Source organism: Ovis canadensis, chromosome 18 (assembly GCF_042477335.2).
Source record: "Ovis canadensis isolate MfBH-ARS-UI-01 breed Bighorn chromosome 18, ARS-UI_OviCan_v2, whole genome shotgun sequence".
NCBI lineage: Eukaryota > Metazoa > Chordata > Mammalia > Artiodactyla > Bovidae > Ovis > Ovis canadensis.
The window spans coordinates 42,047,455-42,071,049 of record NC_091262.1 but is presented as its reverse complement, the minus strand read 5'-3'; the positions used below and the strand labels follow the sequence as shown (position 1 = coordinate 42,071,049).

Below are 23,595 nucleotides of genomic sequence, written 5' to 3'. Positions count from 1 at the left end.
CGGTGTTGTTAGTGCCCAGAAGTCGAGGGCCTGGTCTCACCAGTGGAAATCTGATGTTTTGTTTCTCTCCGGACTTCCTGACTAGAAAGTGAACCTCGGGATGCAGGAACCGACCAGCGCAGCTCTGGCATTATTCGCCTCCACACAATAAAGCAGATAATAGATCAGGTACGTTCCTGGAAGTTGACCTGTTCATTGTAAGCTGTGGGATGAGTCTGGCTAAATTGAAAGTAGGACGTAGTTTTTCTCAAGTTGTTACTGGCATACCGTGAGAAAATTAAACCAGACACTGTCACGGCTGGTGTCAGGGAGGGTAAGCAGTACTTGCCTCAGAAGATGAGCTGTCACCCCCACAGGAAGGGATCCAGCGTCCTCGTGTGGGCAGTCTGCGGCTGTGACAGGGGGACGCTTGAGGTTGCCCTTCGGTGCTCAGATGATAGGAATGTGTGTTAGTCACAGGGTTATGTCAGGCCCATTACAATGTCACAGTTAACTTTCACTCTCTGCTCGCAAGGATTGGGGCCTCTTAAAAGTGAGCTGCCAGGAGAGGTGGCAAAATATAGAAATGGTAAGGAATACTCTTTCTAAATTTAATGTGTTTCCTGCTGTACGTGGTTTTAAATATCTTTGTGCAACTCAATTTATAAATTAAACATTGTGAGTAAGCAAAAATAAAAGTGAGCTCGTTAAGACTTTCTGCCTTATATTGGGCTAGAAAATATATAGCATTAACTTGAGAGTACACCTTTTCCTGATGTGCTCCTGAGACAATTTGGAGCTAAACATCTGTTCCTGTTGGAACGTAGTCTCGGGTAGGACTTCTGAAGGTGATGGTTCTCAGTTACCTGTGTCTGCTTTCTCCTTCTGTCTTTAGGACAAACATGCCTTACTGGATGTAACACCCAATGCAGTCGACCGTCTGAACTATGCCCAGTGGTATCCAATCGTGGTATTCCTGAACCCGGACTCAAAGCAGGGTGTGAAAACAATGCGGATGAGGTTGTGTCCTGAATCTCGGAAAAGTGCCAGGAAGTTATATGAGCGGTCTCATAAACTTCGTAAAAATAATCACCATCTTTTTACAAGTGAGTACGTTAAAGCCCTTCTTTCATCTTACAGTTTCTGTGCAGTAATACGTGGGCAAAAATGTTATTTACATATTAAAACTCATATAACCTTTGCCTGTTTTGCTTGCTCTTGTGTTAATGGCTGCTGTTGATGGAAGGAAATGGTTTGGTGCCAAAACAGACATTTCCAGGGGTGTGTCCTCAGATACTGTCTGTAAGAGAACTCAGTGGTGGAGGCTAAGCTCTAAGCAGTGTTGAGTGAATTCTTATTTGGTGGCAGTGTTCTAACCAGAGAACAATGCTGTTGTTGTCTGTTTTCAGCTACAATTAACTTAAATTCAATGAATGATGGCTGGTATGGTGCATTGAAAGAAGCAATCCAACAACAACAGAACCAGTTGGTATGGGTTTCTGAGGGAAAGGTAAGAAGTTTCCTATTGTTAACCCATTTGACAACTTATATAAGAGAAGCTTTTGAGACACCGTTTTCTACTTGGATCAACGTATTAGAGGAATCGGGGGCTTCAGTGTCTAGGCCTTCACAATTTGCATGTGGGGTTATGGAGTTCTTTTTGGTAGTAAAGGATTCGGAAGTTTCCTGCCCACTGAGCTACCATCCGGTGGTGTTCTCTGTCTCAGAATGATGTGGAAGAGCATGGCTAAGCTCTAGCTCCACCCACCTGACCAAGAATGAGTGTGAACCTGGCTTCCTTCCTCCTCTAGGAAATAAGGGGCTGAGTGGGCTTGGTGAGGGTCCCCAAAGTGCTGTCCTTTGCATGTGAGATCCAGGACTTGTCTAGAGGAAAAGGCAGGGAATGGGCAGGGCCCACTGTCCCTAGACCCAGCCCTGAGGCAGCATGGACACACAGCCGCATGGTGGGGGCCGGAGGGCCTGCAGTGAGGGGCTTGGCTCTGCTGCTCGCTGCAAGCGTGGCCCTGCGTCCCTCCCTGAGGGATTTCTGCATCAGTACCTGTTAACTAACATCCCTGAGACACACTGGAAAAGTCAGGTTACGCAGCCCAGACTTTTGGCTTTGCATTCTGGTGTTCTGTATAGTAGCATGCACTACTTTTTGCTGTTGGCCTGTCTGGGCTTCTAGCAGTTCTTAATGGCACAGGATGTTGATTTTGTTGGGAGTTAATACTTTTCTAAGAATACATAATTAAAGAAGCTTTTGTTATAAACGTGTTTTGCCTTCAGATGAATACGTTGTTAGTGTGTTTCCGCTGCTAGGGAAAGTTGAGAATGTCTCTATTTTGTTTCCGTGTTTCCTGGTTGGCTTGTTTCTGCTGTGTTTTCCCCTGCACGCTCCCCCTTACCTGCCTGGCTGTGGCCCCTGACGCCAGTGCAGTGCATGCTGCATGCTCAGGACCCCTGCTTCCTACCTGGAAGGCACCACCTCTGCGAGAAGAGATGTCCTAACGCTGACATCTGGAGGTGGTGTTGGCTGCTCTCACCCATAGTCACGTGTCAGTACCACTCACATGCGATCATGAGACCCCCCTGACCACTGACGTGTCAGCCAGGAACTTGATAGACAGATAGAGGTGGAGCAACTCACTGCAGCACTTCCCACAACACACTCACTTACTTATTGACTCTGTGGCCTTGGGTGAGTATGATCACTTCCACTCCATACTGACCATCCAGGACAACACAATTCCGCTAGCAGCCTTTGTCAGCTAGACTGTTAGCAAGCAAGCTATTAGTTTATAAACGCACAAAATATACTTGCCTACCTATCTGAGAGGTTTTTTTATTCCACAAATCTTAGTTTTATTTCTCTGATATTACAGTGTGGTTCCTTTGCTTGGATTTTAAAATGAAGGTCTAACTCCCCAGCTATTTTTGTGTGTGAGGAAAGCTAATAACAATTAATTAAAATGACCTATATTAATAGGTCTCATAAGTCATTTACTATTAGAATAATAGGTTGATGCTCTAAATCAGAAAAGGTGTTATAATTTAAATCAAGTTTGACTTATAGTATATTTTTTCCAAATGGGTTCTTAAACTAAGAGATTCTATTTAGTTAAGAGATTCTTAAACTAAATAGATTCTCTTCATTTCCACACTGAACTCCCGTGAGTTAACTACTTCCACCTGGTTTCCAGGAAGAGTTCCTCTCTGCAGTTCTGATGGTCTTACATGTTCCCCACTGAACCAAGAAGAGTCATCCTGGGGCTTTCTTAACAGGAGGCATATGTCATCTCTGGCTCCAAGCGCTTGGTTCTTGCTCCTTCTGCATTTCAGACCCTGCAGCAGCTCAGAGAGTTGTGAGTTGCTCGTCCCTAGGGCTGTAAGCACTGCCCCGACTGGCCCCTGCGTTATAGTCCTGCAGGCTCTGCAAGTGGAGGTTAGAGTGGAGAGAGCAGGCGGATTTTTGCAGTGGGAGAGACTCCGCTCATCACCCGTGGCTTTCCAAACTGCTGGTCAGGGACAGCTGGTTTTTCCCACCTGGAAGAGGCATTCAGGATCAGGCTCCTACAGAGCCAGGATCAAGACTGGGGGAAGTGCCATTCAGGCGGCTCAGGCCTTGTCTGTCCATCAGTCTGTGCTGGTAGAATTCTGGGTTCCACATCTTCCGGGTCTCGAGCCATACCCCACCTCTGGGTCTCCAGGGGAGGAGCGGCTGTTGTGTGTGGTCCAGGCAGTAGCGTCACATCAGTGCGCACTGATGGCCTGTTGTTCCCGTTCCCTCAGATACTTGTGTGTTCTCTCTCACTGGCTCAGGAGACACTCGGTGGAGCCTGGAGCCGACTCAGCTCTTAATCCTGCATAGAGCATCATTTCTGCATCTTCCCCCCGCCCCACCTCTGCTTCCACTGGACACTGACTGCATCTGTGCACAGTTTTAACAGCAGTTCCTAGTGAGCAGCCAGCACTTAGCTGATGCCTTTCCATGTGTTCTATAAAAACTCCAGGGCCAAACACCAACTTGTAATCTTCGTACGTAGATTTTCTGTATGCATAAGGCCTCTCACTCAGCGTGCACTGTGGTGTTCATCTCCTGGCCAGTCTCATGCGCGATGTTCTGTCAGTCGGTGTGTCTCTGTTTCTGTGAGCTTGGCCTGGCCACATCCCCCTCTTGACCCTGCTCTGGGCTGACAGGCTAGCAGGTAACTAGGTTCCACGAGCCAGAGGAGGGCCAGGGCTCCTTGGCTGTCTTCTGGGGCTGGGCATCAGGGGCCAGCGCTGTCATGCCGGCCAGCCGACCTCACTCATCCAAGCCCTTCAGATATCCGAGGGTGCTCTGTGTGTCCGCGTGTGTGCTTGTGAAGTCTTCTTGACCTTTCCTCAAGCCTCTAGACGTAGCTGTGATTTCTCCGAGGACAAGTATCCTTTTCAGTCCCCTTGTGAACTAAAGGCCATCTCTTACAAAACTGCTGAATAAAATTTCTAATCTACTTCTATTTGACCCAGGCGGACGGTGCTACAAGTGATGACCTTGATTTGCATGATGATCGCCTGTCCTACCTGTCAGCCCCAGGTAGTGAATACTCAATGTATAGCACGGACAGTAGACACACTTCTGACTATGAAGACACAGATACAGAAGGCGGGGCCTACACTGATCAAGAACTAGATGAGACCCTAAATGATGAGGTGGGGACTCCCCCGGAGTCTGCCATTACCCGGTCCTCTGAGCCTGTCAGAGAGGACTCCTCTGGAATGCATCCTGACCACCAGGCATATCCTCCCTACTCACCACAAGCGCAGCCACAGCCAGCCCATAGAATAGACTCCCCTGGATTTAAAACAGCCTCTCAACAGGTAAGCAGCAGCATCAATGTTCTGCAGGTGGAGGTACTTTATCGAAGTCTAGATGTGGTGACTGACTTAAAGAATGTGGTGTCCTTTCTCGCAGGTTAAGATTTAATCTCTCATTTCAACTTGAGAATACCAAGGACTTAATTCTAAACTTTGTGTGTTTAGAATCTCACACAGCATTATACTGCAATTTACAAATTCAGAACATGAGGTCACAGTTTTTTTACTCAGCACACTTAAAATGTATGTCTATCAACCACTATAAATGGAAGTGGGGAGTTAGCAGTGAACAGAAGCATTATATTTAAAATATTTTAAACACTTCACAGAAAGCAGAAGCCTCATCTCCAGGCCCTTACCTTTCGCCTGAAACAAACCCGGCACCATCAGCCTCTGCCGTTAATCCTCACGTAGACTTAACTAATGTCAGACTGGAGGAGCTGAGCCCAGCTCCCCCCTCCTCTGACTCACCACACGCCGACTCTTTACGAGCTCCAGGCACTGAGGCCGCTCACGTGCAGCTCAGAGGTCCAGAGCCGTCCCTGTCGTCGCATGTGGGCCCAGCAAAGGTACCTGTGCCGCGGGGGCTGCCCTCACCCGCCGCTCCCCGTCAGCCTGCCACACGAGCACGTCTGCTTTCCCTCGAGTGTCCTCTGCTTTTACTGTGGGCTCGACACCATGTTCTCAATCACTGCAAGTCATCTGGTTCTGCAGTCTGCATGGCTTCCAGTGGTGCCTGATTCCTTAAGTAGGCCTTTTAATTGGGATTGATACCTAATACTTTCATAGGTTTTTAATGTTTGGCTTTAGAATCTTCCAAAATTTCTTAATATATTGTTCAGATCCATTGTAAACTGCTTTACGTTTTCTAAACTATTATGTCCATAAATTTTCTTTATGATTTTCATTTTCAGTGTCCAAATCAAGTGGAATCAACAGCTGAATGCATTAATTTTCTACTAAACTTCATTTAGTGTTGTTACATGCTGAAACATAAAAGCCCCTACTTGCATTATAAATTTTGAGCTTTCACTTAAACTTGCTTTCTCCACTAATCTCTTTCTGTCCTGGTAATAAAGGGTAGAACATGTCATTTCTGTCTCTTACTAGACTAGGAATTGAAGCCAGCCTGTGTCCTTACTCATGGCTGTTTACGCAGGTGTACAGGAAGGACCCCTACCCTGAGGAGACGAGACAGAACCATGTCTTGAAGCAGCCGGCTGCGGCTCACCCTGGGCAGAGGCCAGACAAGGAGCAAGGCCTGAGCTATGAGCCGCAGCCTCCGTACACAGAGCGGCAGGCTGGCAGGGAGTTGGAGCAGCCCGCGTACAGATATGATGCCTCTGGCTACCCGGAGCAGTTTGCTCGGAACTATGACCCCCGTCTGCGCTATGACGACCGCCTCCTCACCTATGAGGAGCAGTGGCCCTACTACGATGACAAGCAGCCTTACCAGCCCCGGCCTCTTGATGGTCAGCCTCCCGCGGAGCCAACAGAACGGGGGTATTTTTCCCGTTTTGAGGAGCCGGTGTCCCTGTCCTATGAAGGCCGAGCGCACTACGACCCACTGCCCAGGACCTCCACCTTGCGGCACGAAGAGCCGCCCGCCCCTGCCCCTGGGTACGACGTGCATGGAAGGTACCGGCCTGACACGCAGCCCTACTCCACCACTGGCCCCAAGGTGCCCCCTGAGCCCAAGCCGTACTTGGACCAGTACTCTCGGAGTTACGAGCCGGTGCCAGCTCAGGGCTTCCCCTCCCGGGCAGGCCCAGGCCACTATGAGCCTCTTCACAGCACCACACCTGCTCCGCCACTTGGCCCCTCGTCCCAGCACAAGCCCGAAGCCGCGCCCACAGGCACCAAACCCCTGCCTCCACCCCCAGCTCCAGCCGAGGAGGAGGAAGACCCAGCCATGAAGCCACAATCCGTGCTCACCAGAGTGAAGATGTTTGAGAACAAGAGGTCTGCTTCCATGGAGAACAGGAAGGATGAGAGCCATTCCACTAGTTTCAAGGTAAAGATCTGATCACTGTTTCCCTGCCTTGTGTCCAGAACACATTCAGTGATGAGTGTGCAACATGCCTAAGATGTGTATCTTCTTTCTCTGCAGCCCCCAGAAGTCACGTCAAAACCGGCAGGTGCTCCTGTCCCAGGTCCCAAAGCCCCTGCTCCGAGTCAGCTCGGTGAACACGACAGAGCGGCACACAGGTGGGTGCTCCACAGCCTTGTGGGTGGGCAACAAGCCCCAGCTGGGGAGGGGCGGGGAGGGGGGGATTTGCGGGTCTTCACTTGAAATCTGCCATGTATCTTCTGCAGCACATCTTTGTTATCCTTTCCATAAACAAATCTGAAAACAATTTTCTAGCAAATTTCTAACATATGCTAATATACAATTTTAGAGCCCTAACTTCGGAAGGATGTTTTTAGTTTAATAGTGCTGTTGGCACACAGGCTGTTAGTTTTTAGCGACAAGAAAACAGATAGCTGTAAACTAAACTTCATCTTTTTAAATTTTTGTCTGTACTGTGCGGCATGTGGGATCTTAGTTCCCTGAGGAGGGACAGAGTCCATGTCCGCTGCAGTGGAACTCTTGAGTCCTAACCACTGCACCCTGGGAATCCCAAACATAATCTGTTAGTGAGCATGTAGCCTGTGACATGTGCCTGCCGTGGTCAGGAGCACGGTCAGCATCAGGATGACTGGGCGGAACGAGGCTTCGGGGACCTGCTGTGCATGCTCCTCACTGTGGCTGCCCCTGCTGTTGCTGAGTGATGGGCTGCGTCTGAGCAGTTCTCTGGCCTAATGTTTCATTGGCTTATATTTGTGCTTGTAATAAAGAGGAACTGCTGTCTCATTTCCTCTGGTTTTCCTGATGCCTAGTGCTTCCATGCAAATGTAGACTACTGCGGTGTCTCCTTTAGCTGGGATCATTCACAGATAGGCTCTTGCACACGGAGTAAGTGTGTCGTAACTGACAGCTTAGCCCTCCTTGGTGTGAAGCCTAGTGTATCTGTTTCTGATGCTGAGTTTCTGAATTACCCAGCAGGGCCTAAGTAACAATACCTCACTTTGCTGATGGTTGACCTCCTTTGCCTTTCGTCACTGTCTAGCTCCTTCCTCACCTGGGGATCATGTATCGATCCTGGCATCAGAGTCTTGCATTCTCAGCAGTTGTTCTGACGGTGGTGCCCGTGCTGGAGCTCCCCACTGTCTGCCTTCCCTTCTGTCTCTGCCTCTAACCAGCTGGTTGTCAAGCTCAGTAGATGGGTTGTGTTAGGAGAAGGCTGCCCTCTGAGTGTGATGTGTGTGCACGTAGGGCCCAAGTTTCGGCCTTGGTGGCTGCCCTGCTCAGCTAGGTCACGAGTAGTCAGGGTGTCAGTGGAAGGTCAGAGATACCTATTCTGTTCTCTTAGCCAAGTTAACGTCTCAAATGTTGTTCCATTTATCACTTGTTGTCAGGATCCCTGAACCACAGAGGCCTCATGTGAAGCCACCTGAAGACATCGTTCGGGCAAATCACTATGACCCCGAGGAGGATGAGGAGTACTACCGGAAGCAGCTCTCCTACTTCGATCGGAGAAGCTTTGAGGCCAAGCCCCCCACCCACGTCCCCGCTAGCCACCTCTCCGAGCCCACCAGGCCGGCTCACCCCCAATCTCAGCCACAGTTTGCCGTTTACTCTTCCAAGTGAGTCACTTCATTTTAGATGTAAATTTTCAAAGTTAAGATGAAACAAAGGATCACTTGCATCAAATGGAGTCAGCCACACAAAGTTCAGTGTGTTCTGAAGGGAAATGTTAGCTGTGTCATACTTACTTGATTTCTGTGGGTGTTAAGCAGTTCAGCATGCATGCTATCCAGCCTGGGGTGTGTAGCTTTGTTCTTAGACCCTGGCGTCATCTGTGTGAGCTTCTTACATTAGAAAAGATGTTAAATGTCAAGGGGTTCTAAGGGTCCAAATACTTTGACAAAGGTAAGAGGGTGAGCATTTAAGAGACTGACCTTGAAGTCCCTCCTTCCCACGTGGCACACTCAGTGCTGCTTCTTGGCATTCTTCTTGGTTTTTGTTCTTTAAATATAAAAGCAGGCTATGCTAGGGAGTGAAGAGTTGTTTGGTGTTCTCCCAAGGCAAGAACAAACTTGCCTGCTATCACTGTTTGAGCTTAAGGGGACGTAGTGACTTCTGGTCCACTTGTCAGCGTGGGGCGCTGTGAAGGGGGCAGCACAGGGCCTGAGCTCTGAGGCCCTGCCTATCGTCTTCCTGTTCCGTGCTGCACCCTTCTGTTTGCTTGTCTACTGGGCCTCTGGTTGCTTTACTTTTTCGTGGATTTTGCTGGGTTACAAGCTACAAGCTCACCTGTGCCTGTGTGGGTTCCTATGTTGTGTGTATTCTGGTTCTGCCTCTGGTTGAGCCCTGACTGGGGGCGAACTTCGTTCTGAGAATGGAGTGTAATCGCACACAGGCACAGGTGGGCCCATACCTGAGCAGAACAGACTCACAGTAATGAAGACAGACGTGGATGTGTTACGAGGAAGTCGTTTACACAGTGTTGGTAAGCAAGTCCTAGGTCAGCAGGAGAGGGAAATTTGGAGCCGTGTCTGAGCTGAGAGAGGCTGTTGTGTCCTCTTAAAAAGCTTCCCATCTAGATAGTCTCTTTTGGGACCCCTGCAGTAGTAGTGTTTGAATCAGTAACTAGGACTGTTAACTACCAAGACTGGTTCAGTGTAGCCAGGTTGAGACATGGACAGAACATGAGGTAGAAACATAGTTCTGTTTGTGGCAGACTTAGATTGACTGTTTTCTTTGACTTTGCTCTTGTGCTGGCTTTGCCACCACCTAAATTTCTTGGCTCTTAGACTAGCTCTGACTGCTGGTCCAGGAGCATCCGTGTAAGACACTAGTGTGAGCTACGCCATGCGGGCCCTTCGCAGTGCACACGTGACTGACTTCCTGTCCTCCTAAGGGTGTAGTTTTTTGAGTTGACCATGCGACTGGACCGTGACCAGAATCTGTGACCATTCCAAGTTCTGTGCTACCGTGTGTGCGCGTAAAGCAGGTGCAGCGGGGCTCTGCAGAGCTCAGGTGGCAGCACTGCGATTCTGGGTCCTGTTGTAAAGGTGTCTTCTTTGTGAATTTTATGTATTCCCATATGAACAGTTGGCAATCTGAAAAAAAAGCATACATGGCACAGTTTGATTTAAATGAGTCTTAAAATCAAGCAGTGTTTGCTCCTCTAGGAATTGCTAAACAGAGAATGGATCTGGTAAATCAAGGGCGGATTTAAAGACCACAGTGTCCATGTTACTGGACACAGCAGAGTCCTGTCCCTTAAATGCTGCTTTTGGCTGCTTTTGGGCAGAGTTTGAGGAGCTGTGAGAGAAACTGTGTGGCCCAAGAAGCCGAAACATTTCCTGCCCAGCCCTTAGCAAAAACGCCTGCTAGCCCCTGCTTCATCCTCTAGTGCCCAGCTGGTGCCTTAGATGCAAAAGCAGATGGGAATCTAAGGAGGATTTGAGCCAATAAATGTTTCGTCAAAATACTTACCAACCATTGCAATTTTTTGTGAACAACCATCTTCAGTATTATGAGTGTACCGAAATTTCATCTGCCATTTGGTTGCCATCTTCTGGATGTCTTACTAATATTCTTACTATATCTGTGGTGTTTTCACCTCTCTGGTGCTGATGATGGCTTAACTTAGTTTGTGTATTTTGGTAGAGTACCCATACTCATAGGGAATAAATTGTGAAATTCTCAGTTGAAAGCAAGCAACTTGGGGATGCCTAGAAGGATGGGAGCTTCCTTGGTAGTGTGCGTCATCTTCAGGTGCTGATGTGTCCTCATTTTTCACAGGGGGAAGGCTGCTGAGGCTGAAGCTGTGGACAGGTCGTTCGGGGAGAAGCGCTATGACCCACTGCAGGCGACGCCCCCACCTCCGCCGCTGCCCGCTCAGTACAGCCAGGGTGCTCAGCCCAGCGCCAACACAGCTCTTGGCCTCCATGCACACACCAAGGGGGCTCACGGTGAAGGTAGACGGCTCAGGAGTGGGCAGACAACTGTTACAGTTAGACTTATGAGGCTAATGTTAGACTCGTGCTTTCTAAGTAAAAGTGGGTTTATGTAAGAAAGACACACTTGAATCCTATGGGCTTAGGACAGTGAAAAATAAGGATTTTGTTAAAAGTACATCTTTTTCATGACTGTTGCCTTTTAGCTAGATAGAGTTTATTCTAACACAGCTCAATTTCTGTACGTGGAGTTTACCAGTATGTCCAAAACTAAATGAAGGGTGGTTTGTAAAAATCATGGTGACATCCCTCCTCACACGAGGTCTCTCAGCAGGGCCATCTTGGGGGTGTCCCTGCGTGTCTGCCTGTGTCTTGTCCTCCACATCTGTGATCAGTAAACTGTCTCCCTCGCCCAAGGCACTGCCCCCACCCCCCTTCCTGCTTCCTTCAGCTTCCTCCTGCGTCTCAGCAAGTACACCTCTCCTGAGCCTCCCGCCATCTTTCCAGCACGCAGCCTAGACACCCTGGGAGGGCCTGTGGCCCCACCCCCACCCCCTGTGGCGCCCTCCCAGGACACACACGGCGCACGTCTCGTCGTACGTCCCACTGCTGCAGACGGTGCTGCTCTATAGTCACCGGTGTCCACTCCCAGGGCTGTGATTCGATAACACTGTATGCTAGGATTTTCTTTTCACACGGTCACGTCTGCAGACAAAGTTTAACTTTTTACTCTCCAAACCTTATGCCTTTCTGTTGTTTGTTGTTTTTTGCCTCTCTGCAATGGCTGGGATGTGCAGTGCTGTGTGAATAGAAGCGATAATAGCACACCTCTTTTGCTCCAGCTCCCACTTTGGGAGAGCAGATGGGCAGTGTGTGACTTCTCTGGGTGCCCTTCCTTCTAGTTTGCTGAAAACATTCTATCAACTGACTTTATGTGCAGTTGTCCTTGGTATCTGCAGGACGCCCCTACTCTGCATGCACACTGAATGAAATCCATGGAGCAGAAGTCCCTGGTGGGACTGGTGCAGTACAGCACCCACCCCCCGCTCGGGCTGCACATCCGAGGATACAGAAGGCCAAACGCACTGTAGAGGATCCTATGATTTATTTCCTTTATTTTGTCCTGTGATAAGTTATATTACTATGCTCACAAAAAATTTTCTTGTCCTTGTCTGGTTTTGGTATCAAAGTTGTACTGGTCTCTTGAGAGCTGGGACAGGTTTCCTCTTTCTCTCATTTCTGGAAGAGTGTGTCAAACACTGATATTAACATAAAATGCAGTTGGTGTTATTTTACACTGCCACCAGCCATACAGAAGGTTCCTGACTTAATGACGCTTTCACTTTACTGCAGTACAAAAGCAAAACACTCAGTAGAAACTGTACTTTAAATTTTGGTCTTTTCCCAGGTTAGTGAGTAGTACAATCCCTTGTGATGCTGAGCAGCAGCAGTGAGCAGAGCCCCAGTCAGCCGCCCCATCACAGGGGTGAACAACTGACACCGTTACAGCTGTCCCGCACCCAGCCAGCCAGTTTGTTTTTCACTCTCAGGACAGCATTCAGTAAATCACATATGATACTCACCTTGCTGCTCTAACACTCCCAGGGGAATCAAAGAAGATCTGTACATGGAAACTCTTGTTAGTTCACATCTTTGCCAGGACTTGGCATCGCCACACTTTCAAAGTTTTACAAATTCAATAGATGTGAAATCATATTTTTTTGGTTTTGAATTTTCCTAAGTAACAGTGATGTTGCTATGATTACTGGTTTAGTCTCGTTTTCACTTGTATTTTTGCCTATTCAGTTTTTTGCCTGTTCCTATTGGTTGATTCTTTCTTATGGACATACAGGGTTTTTTCTCCTAATTTTTATCAATTATGCATGTTATAAGCAGCCACTCCCACTCTGACTTTTCTTTTTTGACTTTAATTATGGTGAGGTTTGTAGTACCGATTTAACATAAGACACATTGGTCATTCTGCTTCAGTTTTATCATGGACACTGGAGTGGGGCTCCTCTGATGCCAGTCTCCGGAGGCACGGCCCCGGCTCCAGGTGCATCAGCGCCATCCCAGGTATCACACCGTGCTTTCTCTTGCTCCCTCACGATCACACACGGCCACCAGGGTCATGTGGTCCTCAGACTGGCAATCAGCCCCAGCACCGCCTCTTGACGCCAGTGGGAGAGACAAGCAGGTGGTGGTGTTGAAGCTTGTTTCAGGAAGGAAAGGCATTTGGGTTTCTATCTTCTGTTGGATGAAAAACTGTTTCAAGATTTATTCCTAGAGACCAAGTTTAGAATTACAGATACTGTAGTTTCTGCAGAACATTACTTGTCGATACTTTGATGAGCAAATTGTTCATCCAGGTGGATTTATGCTTGGCCTGTTGTAACATCTTTTCCATCTCACCAAGCATTATAGTCAGTAAGAGATGGATTTCTAATTCTGTTTTTATTCACGCCACTGAATATACTTTTTACTTTTTCTTATTGAAGTATAGTTGACTTCATACTAATTTCAGATGTACAGTATGGTAATTCAGTATTCACAAATTAAATTACGTTCAGAAGTTCTTGCAATACTTCTCTACTTTTTTTTCAGGTAATGCCATGTCATTGGATTTTCAGAACTCATTAGTGTCCAAACCGGACCCACTTCCATCTCAGAATAAGCCAGCAGCTTACAGACCAGCCGCCCGAGAGGACGCTGTCCAGTCTGCCTTCTACCCCCAAAAGAGTTTCCCAGAGAAAGCCCCAGCTAATGGGGTCGAGCAGACGCAGAAAACCATCACGCCAGCATACAATCGATTCACACCAAAACCATACACAAGCTCTGCACGGCCATTTGAACGCAAGTTTGAAAGTCCTAAATTCAACCACAATCTTCTGCCGAATGAAACCACACACAAACCTGACCTGTCTTCCAAAGCCCCCGCTTCTCCAAAAACCCTCCTGAAGTCTGCACAGCCTCCTGAGTTTGACAGTGGCGTGGAGACCTTCTCTGTCCACACAGACAACAAGCTGAAATACCAAGTAAACAGTGTTAGCACGGGACCGAGAGCAGTGCCCGTGAGGTAAGAGTCTTGTCTTTGCCTGGCCTGGTGATTGGCCTCATGTGAGTCAGGTGTAGTTGGGGTACTTGCCTGATGATCTCAGCTCAGACTTGAAGGTGAGTGGTGCCATGCCAAATGCTGGAACCACTGCCATAGCAGGGATTCTGCAGAGATGATTAGTGCTGTCCTGAAGCTACTGCTCATGTGGCTCAGCTGTCCTCACTCACTGTCCCTGCTGTGTAAGAACCAGGTTGAGGGACACTGCAGCTCATTCAGCATGACACGACCCCAGTCTGACCTCTGACCTCCAGCTGGGGAGGCACATCCGGAAAGTGTCTCGAAAAGAGTTTGTTTCCTCACCCACTGTTCATTTGCAGTGAGGGTAAAAAGAAACACTTTCTTAACGGTTGTGGTCAGATGGTGAGCAGATGAGAAGAGGCCAGCCTGCCTGGGGCCGGCTCCCTGAACCCCTCCCTTGTCTGCACCGTGACAGCCTCCCTCAGCCGCTGATACAAAGGGACAGTCAGGTCCACCTGCAGGCTGCCCCTGGAGCAGAGGGACAGTCAGGGTCCCGAAGGAGCAGGCTCACCCCTTCATCTGGCTGCTCAGGAGTGAGCCTGCAGGCCCTCACACTTAGCTTCATTTTGTCCAGAAGCTATCTTGCTGCTAACCTTTAGTCCTGGCTCAGAACTTAACTCTGGGAGATCCCAAAAGCCCCCACTTTTGAAGGAGAATTGGTACCGCATCCTCTCCACCTTGTGTGACCATGCACACGGGCTGGCCCCTCTCCACGTGTCTGCCTGACTTCATGGAGCTGGATGGGTCTTCATGACTTCATGGAGCTGGATGTCTGTGCTCTGGGTGGGAAGAGAAATAAATGCACACCAGAAATCCTCAGTGGAGGGAGAGGAGGCCTAGTGAGTGTATATTCTATCATGTCTAAGATGCCACTGTTGCATTACTTATCAATAAGAAGGGAAAAACAAGCTATCAAAACATGATGTGCCATCAATTTTAAAACACCAGTTTCATGGATGTAAGATGTTGGGTGAGCAGTGTATCAGGCTTTGCATGTTCTGGTTGCAAAACTTGTCCGGAAGCGCATGTTTAGTTATTCCAGTGAGTAGGATCTGTCACTGAAACTACTTACTAAAATACCTTGATGATGTGGAGAAATATGCTTAACACAGCCGTGGGAGTTTCTATGTGTCACTAGCAATGTACTTCAGTGGCTGTTTCTGAACTCAGTCCCTCAGCCGTGGAGGAGGATGAAGATGAAGATGGTCACACAGTGGTGGCTACTGCCCGTGGTGTGTTTAACAGCAATGGTGGGGTGCTGAGCTCCATTGAGACCGGTGTCAGCATCATCATCCCCCAGGGAGCCATTCCCGAGGGGGTGGAACAGGAGATCTACTTCAAGGTCTGCCGGGACAACAGCATCCTGCCGCCTTTGGACAAAGAGAAGGGTGGGTGCGCGCTTCAAGCAGCCTGCATGCTCTTGCAGGCATATCAGGCCGTGAGACAGGATACCTGGCTGCCCTCAGGTTCCTTCTGCTGGGGAGGGGCCTGCCAGCCAGTCCTGGCTGCCCTCCCCCAGATTCATCTGTGAGTCCTTACCCTTGGCAGCTCTGGAGATGGATTAGGTAATAGGTAGCACCCACTCCAGAGGCCTCACTCGGAGCAGCCGCCTGCTGGTGCAGGTAAGCTGTTGGATCAGCCCCCATCACCCCCAGACCCTGCACAGGGAGGATGCATCCCCACTGGCTGCCGCAGCTTGTGTCACAGTCTTCCTGGGTCAATCAGGATGACACAGTAATGAACCATGTTACAACTTCTTTTAGAATATTTGCTTATTTCCTTAAATAGATCGTTTTCACTCACTTAACTCTGTAGCAAATGCAACAGTAAAAACGTAAGGTACAAGTGACCTCTGTAAAACATTTACGTGTGTCTCATACCATCAGGACCCTGCGGCCACCAGCAGTGTGCTGCTCTTCAGCACTTGACACATGGCTGCTTTAAAACTGAGAAGGGCTAGATGTTCCAGAGATGTAGTAAATTGCTCACTTTTTGAAATGTTTTGGATACATTAGGTTATATAAAATAATAAAATTGACATCACCTGTTTCTTTTTACTTTGTAACATGGCTACAGGAAAATGTTAAATTCCCTCTGGAGTCTGTTAGGTTTCTCTTGGTCAGCACCACTCAGAGAAATAATCACCTTTTGGCTTTAAGGCCTGTGGTTAGGAGAAGGGTGAGAAGAACTGTGTCCAGAAGGAGGCAGCTGTCTAACCTCTTCTCCCTGCTCTCCCCTCCCTCAGGTGAGACCCTGCTAAGCCCCTTAGTGATGTGTGGGCCCCATGGCCTCAAGTTCCTGAAGCCGGTGGAGCTGCGCCTACCACACTGTGCGTCCATGACTCCTGACGGTTGGTCTTTTGCTCTAAAATCATCCGACTCCTCGTCGGGTACGCTGTCTTCTCTCTGTCCTTTGGGGCTTTGGGTGCTGTCATTGATTGAGCCTGGGCTGATGGCGCTACTCACGCTGATCATGAGCCAATCGCCCTCCATTCCTCTGGCCTTGTAGGCATCACCGGTGTTGTGGAGTTTCCTTGTGACGCATCTGTTGTAAATGAGAAGGGTAAGGTGTGGAAGCCTCTGCCTTTTAACATGGATGATTTGGCCAAAAGTGGACAGTTTCGTGGTGGTCAACAAAATTATGTCAAAATTTCTAAGATGTGGTGGGAGAACTGATACTGTCCTGCATACATAGGGATTTTCATCTTACAAAAAGGACTTGATTTATGTAATAACTTGTTTTTGGTTACTTTAATTTCTCAATGTACAAAATGTATATATTACTTTGTAGAGTGTGTGTGTATATACACATAGACTAGAGGAACTTGAAAGATAAAAGACCTTCCACTGTGATCATACTTGGCCATGGTTTTTCCATGTAAAACCCTAAATACTTCTGTAATACACTATTTTAAAACGGCTTTTTGCTGTCAAGATCATGAATTTCAAGGCTTCCATTGCATTTTCACATTTCTCACTTCCTTGGGTGACTAAGTCAGTTAGAACTTTCTATATTTTTGGTATAGATCACTTTAGAATTTAAAAGTCCTTCTGAATTTTTGATAAATCAGATGATCCAATTATGCACTTTTAATTTGGAACAGTATGAGTAAAAGTTTTATGGTGTAAGGAGCATATTTTAATACTACCTAACATAAAATACTAACGTATTCACACGTTCTCCATTTTCTGGGGAAAGTTAGTTTTTACATAGTAAACATTAAAGCTGTTTCTTCAGGGCCTCCACTGAGAACATTGTATTAGCCTAGTTTGAAGTAGTGAATTGACATTAATAATAAAATTACACTTAAAACCTATATCTTACAAGTCAGGTCTTAGTATGGACTGTGACCATCCTTGAATCCAAAACAGGTTGAGAGCCCTAACTGTAAGTGAAAATCAGTATGCTTCAAATAGTTTGCCTTGTGCCATAAAACGTCATTTTTTTAGATTGAAACTTTTTCCTGTGTTAAATTTGAGTACTTAACACCTGGAAGAGAAATGTGCTTCTGTGTAATTCTGTATGACTTTGGAATGCTTTTGCTGCTATAAATTTCTTTTTTAAAAACTCAAGGGTAGATTTCAATAGCTACTGACTTAATCCAAGAAAAACGAGTATACTGAAAAGAATTTTTGAACCTAAAGATACTTATGACAACTCTGAGGAAAACCTTATCTCAGTGCCTGAACAGTTTGTTGTCTGCAGTATTACATAAACCTACATGTACCTTTGAACTGAACTTCTCTGAACTCACGTGATCCATGACATTGCTGAGGTAATGGACAGCCTACTGTGTGAAGGTTCTGTGGGGTGTTTTGAGAGTCTCCCGGCTTCTAGGTGCCAGCTGGGACCCCAAAATCGCCTCTGGACACCATCCTCTGGGGGTACAACTGCTCCTGGTGAGGAACTGTTGGTGCGCAGGCATCAACTTTTTGACAGTGACTTACATCAGGAGATGCCCTGGAGAAGGGGATGGCAACCCACTCCAGTATTTTTGCCTGGAGAATCCCATAGACAGTGGGCTACAGTCCATGGGGTCACAAAGAGTCAGACACAACTTGAGTGATTAACACCAACACTACCATGGACACAGGAGACAACAGGCCATCCCAAGTCGTCTTCATGCTGAGTCCACTGCCAGGGCTGCTTAGCTGCAACTGTGAATGTCAAGTCACCTGGTTAAGGGCCCAGGCCTGGCTTCAGTCTCACACAGCTCACTGACTTGGAAGCTTCATGATGGTTTTTCTGTATAGCCAGAGCAGGCTGAAAAACTCGAGCCCGCTCTCACTGTTTTAATTTTGGGTAGAGGGAAAGAGGGTCTTTTGGTGGGGCTCCCTGTGGGATCTAGTTCTCTGACCAGGGATGGAATCCTTACTTCCTGCAGTAGGAGCAGAGTCTCAACCACTTGGACCACCCCAGAATTCCCAGGGAAGAGAGTCTTTCAAATTCTGTAGAATGTTGAGGGTTTCATTTGGTGTGTCAAGTGTGAGAAATGTGTTCTTAGCTCAAATGGAATGATCATACAAATTAATCCAGACTTTTGAAAGTGAAAGAAGAGTACTTTTAATGAGTGTTTGGACTTGGGCAAACTGGAACTGTCCCAGGCATATAATCACCCTGACTTGTATTTATTTTTTAAAAGGCATGAACTTAAAAACAAAGAACAGAAATCTGCAGCAGCTTTTGGATCATTCAGTTCCAGCGGGTCTGCAATGAAAAGAAAGCACTAAGAGCTTTGGCGCAAGTGCAGTATGCTAAAGGAATAGAGGAAAATTGTGTCTACACGTTTTATTTGCCCCATGATTGCAAGCAGTTTAAGAACCAGAAATGATGTGGACTTTTTTTTCTCTTGTAGGTGATCCTAAAACCTGGCAAAACAAGTGTCTTCCTGGAGATCCAAATTATCTTGTTGGCGCAAACTGTGTTTCTGTCCTGATTGACCACTTTTAATCCTTAAAATATACGAACTTGATTAAATAATGTGAAACTGGGTTAAACTTACTAAATCTAAAATGGAACCACTCTATCAAGTAGTACCTTTTCCTGGAGTTGATCCTGCAGTGTGTTAGTCTTACGCGCTGTGTTTGGATGGGGGAGGCTGAGTGTGCGTGCCTGGGAACATGCTGCCCACTGCCCATTTGGGGCTGGTGTGGGCTGGAGGCTTAGAGATGCGATGCTTTGTAATGACTTTTGTACTTTTATATGGTCACTTACTTAACATTGATTTCCGTTAAAATACCAGCCAGTAAATGGGGTGCATTTGAGTTCTAGTCTTTCCAAAGTACACTGTTTCAGATTTTATTATGGCCCTGGCCTAAACACAAACATTTTATTATGCATGAAGTAATATGCACACGTTTTTAAAATGCACCTCGAATATATAACCAGTGTAGTGGATTTAACAGAAATGTACAGCAAGGGGAATTTGTGGTGTGTTGGGGGGGAGGTGCGGGTCAAGTGAAGACAATGACTTACTGTATACGAAAACTCACTTTTCTTAGGGAAGGACACCAAAGCATGAGACTGGTTCCGTGGCCTCTTCTGGATCCATAAACTAACCATATCACCACAGACATACTGACCAGCAGGAATGCCTTACCCTCATGTTTTTGTTAGATCATTCTGTCTGTGTATCACTAAGTTTTATGGCTTTGTGTGCATCGAGATACTGTATCATGAAAAAGATGGAGTAAATTGTGGATTTGGTGGTTTCAGAAATGTGTGATCACCCAGAAGAAAATAATGGTGTGATTTTGGGTGGTGGTTTTTTTTTTCCGGCAAGAGGCAGTGGTTGTTTTTCTTTTGGCAATGCATTTGATAAATCTTGATGTTTTAAGGATGCTTGTACATAAAGCGTGCATACCACTTTGTTCTTGGTTTGTAAATTAACTTTTATAAACTTTACCTTTTTTATACATAAACAAAACCAAGTTTCTTAAGGCTACCTTTGTATTCTCTCCTGTACCTCTTGAGCCTTGAACTTTGACTTCTGCAGCAATAAAGCAGCATTTCTATGACACACACAAGGTCATTTTTTAAGAAAAAAGAATGCACAGAGTTGTTACATTTTTAAGTGCTGCATTCAGAAGACACAGTTACTCAGAATTCTCTAGTTTGAATAAATTCTTGCAAAGTATCCCTACTGTAATTTGTGATACGATGCTGTGCCCTAAAGTGTATTTTTTTACTAATAGACAATTTATTATGGCACATCAGCACGATTTCTGTTTAGATAATACACCACTACATTCTGTTAATCATTAGGTGTGACTGGATTTCTTTTACAGTTATTAAAAACTCTCAAATTTCTAAATCTACAGAATAAAACTTTTTAAAATAAGGTGCTTGTTTGTCTGTTTGCCCACTGGTTCTAGTGTCCTACAACTTCACAACCTAACATAAAATCCTGCAGACCAGTCGTCATCACTTGCTGCAGTGTTGGGCCTTGTTTGGGCGGGGGGTGGGGGGGTGGGGAATTCCCTGTAGCCTGGCAGAGAACAGGCCATCTTAACATTGTGCCTGTAAGTCTACATGGGTTTCATATTCCTGAGGGCCAACTGGTATATAATTGGTCTCCTCCCTTAACAGTTTCCCAAAAACATAACATGGACGTTTTCTGATGTTGCTATATTTTGGGGGAGATAAGGTATAGCTTGCATCTGTAATTGCTTTTGTGCCAGTACCATACTGTCTTGATTACTATAGGTTTGATTACTATAGCTTTGTAGTACATTATCAAGTCGGGGAGCCTGATTCCTTCAGCTCTCATTTTCCTTCTCAAGATTGCTTTGGTTATTTGGGGTCTTTTGTGTTTCCATACAAATTGTAAAATTTTCTGTTCTAGTTCTGTGAAAAATGCCATTGGTAATTTGATAGGAATAGCATTGAATCTGTAGATTGCTTTGGCTGGTATACACATTTGTCTTTGACTTCTTTCATCAGTGTCTTAAAAGTTTTCTGCATACAGGTCTTTTGCCTCCTTTTTTCAGTCGCTCAGTGGTATCTGACTCTTTCTGACTCCATGTAGATTTATTCCTGGGTATTTTGTTCTTTTTGTTGCAGTGGTAAATGAGATGCTTCCCTTAATTTCTCTTCCTTTTCTTTTATTGTTTGTATATAGGAATGGTACTGGTACAAAAGCAAACAGCCAAACGGAACAGTGCAGAAAGCCCAGAGATAAACCCATGCACCTATGGTCATCTGTGTATGATACCTCCTATAGTAATGAAAACAAAAAACAAGTGGGACCTAATTAAACTCAGCTTTTGCACAGCCAAAGGAAACTATAAACAAGGTGAAAAGACAACCCTCAGAATGGGAGAAAATAATAGCAAGTCAAATAACTGACAAAGGGTTAATCTCCAAAAAACACAAAGCAGCTCATGCGTCGCAATATCAGAAAAATAGCCCAATCAAGAAGTGGGCAAAAGACCTAAACAAAGAAGACATACAGATGGCTAATAAACAATGAATATTGAGCGTCTTCTCATGTATTAGATACACATCAAAACTAGTGAAGCCTATCACCTCACACCAGTCAGATGGCCATCATCAGAAAATCAACAAACAAATGCTGGAGAGAATGTGAAGAAAAGAGCGCCCTCTTGCAGCCTTCATGGAAATGCAAACTGATAACAGCCACAGTGGAGATTGCTTAAGAAAACTAGGGATAAAACTACCATATGGACAGCATAATCCCAGGGCATTCACCCCTGTGGAAAACTGTAACTGAAAAAGTCGCATGTGCCCCAGTGTTCACTGCAGCACTGTTTTCAATAGCCAGGACGTGGAAGCAACCCGAATGTCCATCAACAAATGAATGCATAAAGAGATTGTGGTACATGTACATATTTTGGAATATTGCTCTATAGTTCTAAAAGAGAAGGAAGTTGGGTTATTTGCAGAGATGTGGATGGACCTAGAGTCTGTCATACAGAGTGAAGTAAGAGGAAAATAATGCTTATATGTGCAGTTTATAAAAATTGGTTCCAATGAACCTATTTGAAGGAATAGAGTGGACATCGTGGAAGGGGAAGATGGGACAAGCTGGGAGATTAGGATTAACATATACACCACCATGTGTAAAACAGCTAGCTAGTGGGAATGCTATATAGCTCTGGGAGCTCAGTTGGTGTTCTGTGATGACCTAAAGGGGGTGGGTGGGAGGGAGGTCCAAGAGGAAGGGGATGTATACATGGAGCTAATCCACTTCATTGTACAGCAGAAACTAGCAAAATATTCTAAAGCAATTATATTCCAACACAAAAGAACACCAAAAAGAAAAGAAATGACAGTAGAGAAGATATCTGGGACAACATTAAGCAAAGCAACATTTATATTACAGGGGTTCAGGAAGGAGGAGAAAAAGAGCTTGAGAAAATACATGAAGAGATGATAACTGAAAATTTCCGTAACATGGAAAAAGAAATACTCAAGTCCAGGTAGTTCAGAGTCCCATACTGAATAAATCCAAGGAGGAACACATATTAATCAAATTGACAGAAAAACAGCATTACAAGCAAGAAAAGAAAGACAAATACATAAAGAATCCCCATAAGGTGGTCAGCTGATTTTTCAGCGGCAACTGCAGACCAGAAGTATGTGGCACGTTAAAGTCATGAAAAAACCTACAACCAAGAATACCCAGCAACGCACTCAAATGAAAAGCTTTATGGACAAGCAAAAGCTAAGAGAATTCAGCAGCACCAAATCAACTTTATAACAAATGCTATCAGAACTTGGCTAGGTGGAAAAGAAAAACCCGTATCTACAAACTAGAAAATTGCAAATAGGAAAGCTCACTGGTAAATGCAATCAAATAGTAAATGTAGGAAATCATCCATACACAAATGTGGTATCAAAACCAGCAATTGTAAGAAAAGTAGAGTAAAAATGCAGGGTGTTGGAAACACACTGGAAATAAAGAAATCAGCAATTTAAACCAATCTTGTACATATACAGACTGCTATACCAAAACCTCATGCTTACCATAAACCAAGTATCTACAACAGATGCACACACACAAAAGAAAAAGCAATTGAAACAAAATGCTAAAGAAGAGAGCAAAACAGGAAGGGAAGTAAAAAGACCCACAAAACCAATTCTGAAAGAATGCAGTAAGAACATAACATCCTGATAACTACCTTAAATGTATATGGATTAAATGCGCCAATCAAAAGACACAGACTGGCTGAATGGATACAAATAACAAGACCCCTATATATGCTGTCTTTAAGAGACCCACTTCAGATAAAGGGACACATACAGGCTGAAAGTGAAGGGACAGAAAAGGGTATTCCATGTGAATGGAAATCAAAAGAAAGCTGGAGTAGCAATAGCTATAACAGACGAAATAGACTTTAAAATGAAGACTTGATTATAAGACACAAACAAGGACACTATATAATGATCAAGGGACCAATCCAAGGAAAGACAACAATTGTAAATACATATGCACCTAACACAGGAGCACCTCAATATCAATATACAAGGCAAATGCTAACAGCCATAAAAGAAGAAAGTGAAAGCCACACAACATTAGTAGGGGACTTTACCACCTTACTAGTATCACCAGACAGATCACCCAGACAGAAAATCAATAAGGAAACACAGGC

The 23,595-nt window shown here is 45.7% G+C and overlaps 1 protein-coding gene across 6 annotated transcripts in view; it reads left to right on the top strand.

Moving 5' to 3' along the window:
• Positions 1 to 20,321, top strand: part of TJP1 (tight junction protein 1) — a 113,263-nt gene extending 92,942 nt beyond the window's left edge. The window contains exons 16-28 of one of the 6 annotated variants that reach the window (XM_069559610.1): positions 86 to 168; positions 875 to 1,085; positions 1,389 to 1,489; positions 4,492 to 4,842; positions 5,169 to 5,408; positions 5,999 to 6,853; positions 6,950 to 7,047; positions 8,299 to 8,526; positions 10,694 to 10,869; positions 13,453 to 13,924; positions 15,152 to 15,369; positions 16,227 to 16,310; positions 18,837 to 20,321. In XM_069559610.1, coding sequence (XP_069415711.1) covers positions 86 to 168; positions 875 to 1,085; positions 1,389 to 1,489; positions 4,492 to 4,842; positions 5,169 to 5,408; positions 5,999 to 6,853; positions 6,950 to 7,047; positions 8,299 to 8,526; positions 10,694 to 10,869; positions 13,453 to 13,924; positions 15,152 to 15,369; positions 16,227 to 16,310; positions 18,837 to 18,931 — 3,212 coding nt within the window. In that variant the 3' untranslated portion in view covers positions 18,932 to 20,321. Of the gene's footprint in view, positions 1 to 85; positions 169 to 874; positions 1,086 to 1,388; positions 1,490 to 4,491; positions 4,843 to 5,168; positions 5,409 to 5,998; positions 6,854 to 6,949; positions 7,048 to 8,298; positions 8,527 to 10,693; positions 10,870 to 13,452; positions 13,925 to 15,151; positions 15,370 to 16,226; positions 16,371 to 18,836 lie in introns of all 6 variants that reach the window. The other 5 variants (XM_069559608.1, XM_069559607.1, XM_069559613.1 and 2 more) reach the window with 5 other exon arrangements.
• Positions 20,322 to 23,595: the final 3,274 nt, after the last annotated feature.